This window comes from Geospiza fortis, unplaced genomic scaffold, assembly GCF_000277835.1.
Source record: "Geospiza fortis unplaced genomic scaffold, GeoFor_1.0 scaffold16, whole genome shotgun sequence".
Lineage (NCBI taxonomy): Eukaryota > Metazoa > Chordata > Aves > Passeriformes > Thraupidae > Geospiza > Geospiza fortis.
The window spans coordinates 7,301,806-7,304,163 of NW_005054302.1; the positions used below are offsets into that span (position 1 = coordinate 7,301,806).

The window sequence follows — 2,358 nt, forward strand, 5'->3', positions numbered from 1 at the left end:
AAAAAAAAAAAAAGAGCCAGAGATACAGCTGATTGAAAAAAAATTTTACTTACTTAAGAAAGTATCTCTGTCCAGATGGTGTCTTAGCCATCTCCCAACCTGGTGGCAAAGGTACATCATCAGGGATCTCAAAAGAAGACTGGCGGAGGTGTTGAGAAGATGGAGCTCCAGGTCCAGTCACTACTCCAGAGGGTGTAAGTGTCCCTGGAGAAACAGCTCCCAGCTGCAGTGATGCTGGAGAGGAATGAGCTCGGACATGCTGTGGGGTCAGGGCTCCTGCTGTCCCGGCATCAGTGCTGGCCTGCCAGGAGTGAAATTATTTTTATTAAGATTCCTGTATTTCAGTAGAAGTGCAGCTGTCAGAAGACATTTCACTTTAAATGAAAGTTTCAGGAGAAATTCACAGCTCAGTTGTTCTAAAGTTCTGCTTATTTTCCAGTTGTAACTGTTCAAGCAAGCTTCCATGTAGTTTGGTGAAAAGCCCCTGCACAAGTCAAGAAATATTAACTGTATGTGTTGAGAGCCCTTAGCTGTATTTTGAAAACTAAAGTTCCTACTCCTCAGCACAGGGTTAAGGACAAACCTGCCTGCAGTCAGCAGATCTCGTCCAGTGCATTGAGTGGTTTGTTACAGGACTGCACCCACTCTCTACCATCACACCCACTTTCTGCTGGAGGAGTTAATTTCCCACTCTCCTTTTCAAGTGGGGGTGTGGGGATTCAAGTAGATGCACACACCACACATTATCCTGCCCCCCCCAGACCATAGGGGTTTAAAAGATCACACAAAGAGAAACGCAATAGTGAAATGCCAACTGGCAGCAGTGAGTTCCAATGGAGGAAGACTTGTGAATTCAACCATTAAAAAAACCTAAACAAGAAGACTGAACACAACATTTCCTAATAACTCAAACTTTTGAGGGTATGAAGAGTCTGTCCATGCTTTATCCAAATCAAAGCTTCAGCAAACAGTTGAACCAGTCAATCAGAAATGACTCACAAACCCATTCACAGGAGTCACCACTCATAAGTACACAGAAAGCCCTTGCCAGTACTAAATACACGTCCAACATGGAAAAGGCAGCTCTGAAAACCTTGTTAAAGTAAAATTGGCTTTTAAAAATATATTTACCAATTAACTGGTTTCATAGACAGACCAGAACAACATTGACACCTATAATGAGATGCATGTATCAGTCCCTGTCACACCTCTCTACACAAGGTATTACACTATAAGAGGCCCCACTTACACACTCTTACAATTCTGCTTCACTCCATCTGTATGCAACCACACATGAAGTTCCATGTGTTCAACTGGAAACAAATCAGTTTGCACTTACATCCAGACAAAAGAAGCAAGTAGTAAATCAAGTGGATTTGCAATATTTAAATTGCTGGGAATCACAGATTTATAGAAAAGAGACCTTTTCTTTAAGCAGAACGTTTATGTGGCACAATTAAACAGAAAGGAAAAATGAAAACAGTCCACAATGAAGCAAACGATTCTCTCTTGCTTTAGCTAGATTTCAAATTTATGTTTTAGGAACCACTGAATGGTTCAAGGAACAGCGATCCAACTAAATATGCTCTACAGACGAAGATTACCATACACAAGGAATAGAAAGCTAAACCTAAAAGTACAACCAAAAGTTGTATGACCATCACACACTTTTAGTGCATTTCAAACACGACAGCTATTTAACTGCAGTTACTGTATTTAACAAGACACAGCACCAAGTGTTAGATGAATGTCTACCCATTCAGATTCGTACACAATGGAACTGCAATGAGATTTGCACAAGCTGGGAGAACACTATACATAAACCCCTTATTCCTTGCTGGATTTCAGGGTGTTATGAAAGGCGTGCAACACAGAAGCAAAACTACAGAAGCAGATCAGCTCCACCCCTTCCAATTTTCTTTTCAGTATTCCTATACGAAGGCCAGACTGCTTTTCTGAGTATTTGGAAAATGAATTAACTCCTAGGCTGGGAGAGTACGTGCCAAGGTTCAGCCTGGAATGAACTTCTGAAGTCAAGTTATAAATCGTTCAAAACAGAAGTTTAATAATGGAAATGTTGACAGGCCCTTAACAACACGGGTACCAGGCACCAGTACACAGCGAGTTTCACCTTTACTGGCTACATAGATAACGTGACAATAGCCAATAATAAAACATTTTATAGCTTAGCAACTAAGTTCATTACTTAATAACACTTGACTAGATATGCACAGTCTCCATCCAAAACGTTGGTTAACAGCAGCAGCTTTCCCTCGTATTCACACCAGCACTAAGGTCTTGGTACAAAAGTCCCTCTGCTTTCACACCAAAAGCCGCCGAAGGCCGAGCGCCGACCCT

The 2,358-nt window shown here is 41.4% G+C and overlaps 1 protein-coding gene across 1 annotated transcript in view; it reads right to left on the bottom strand.

Moving 5' to 3' along the window:
• The window catches only part of YAP1 (Yes associated protein 1), an 81,467-nt gene extending 81,160 nt beyond the window's left edge, over nt 1-307 (bottom strand). Inside the window, exon 1 of the mRNA XM_005417723.2 lies at nt 54-307. Coding sequence (XP_005417780.2) covers nt 54-91 — 38 coding nt within the window. The 5' untranslated portion in view covers nt 92-307. The remainder of the gene's footprint in view (nt 1-53) is intronic.
• Nucleotides 308-2,358: the final 2,051 nt, after the last annotated feature.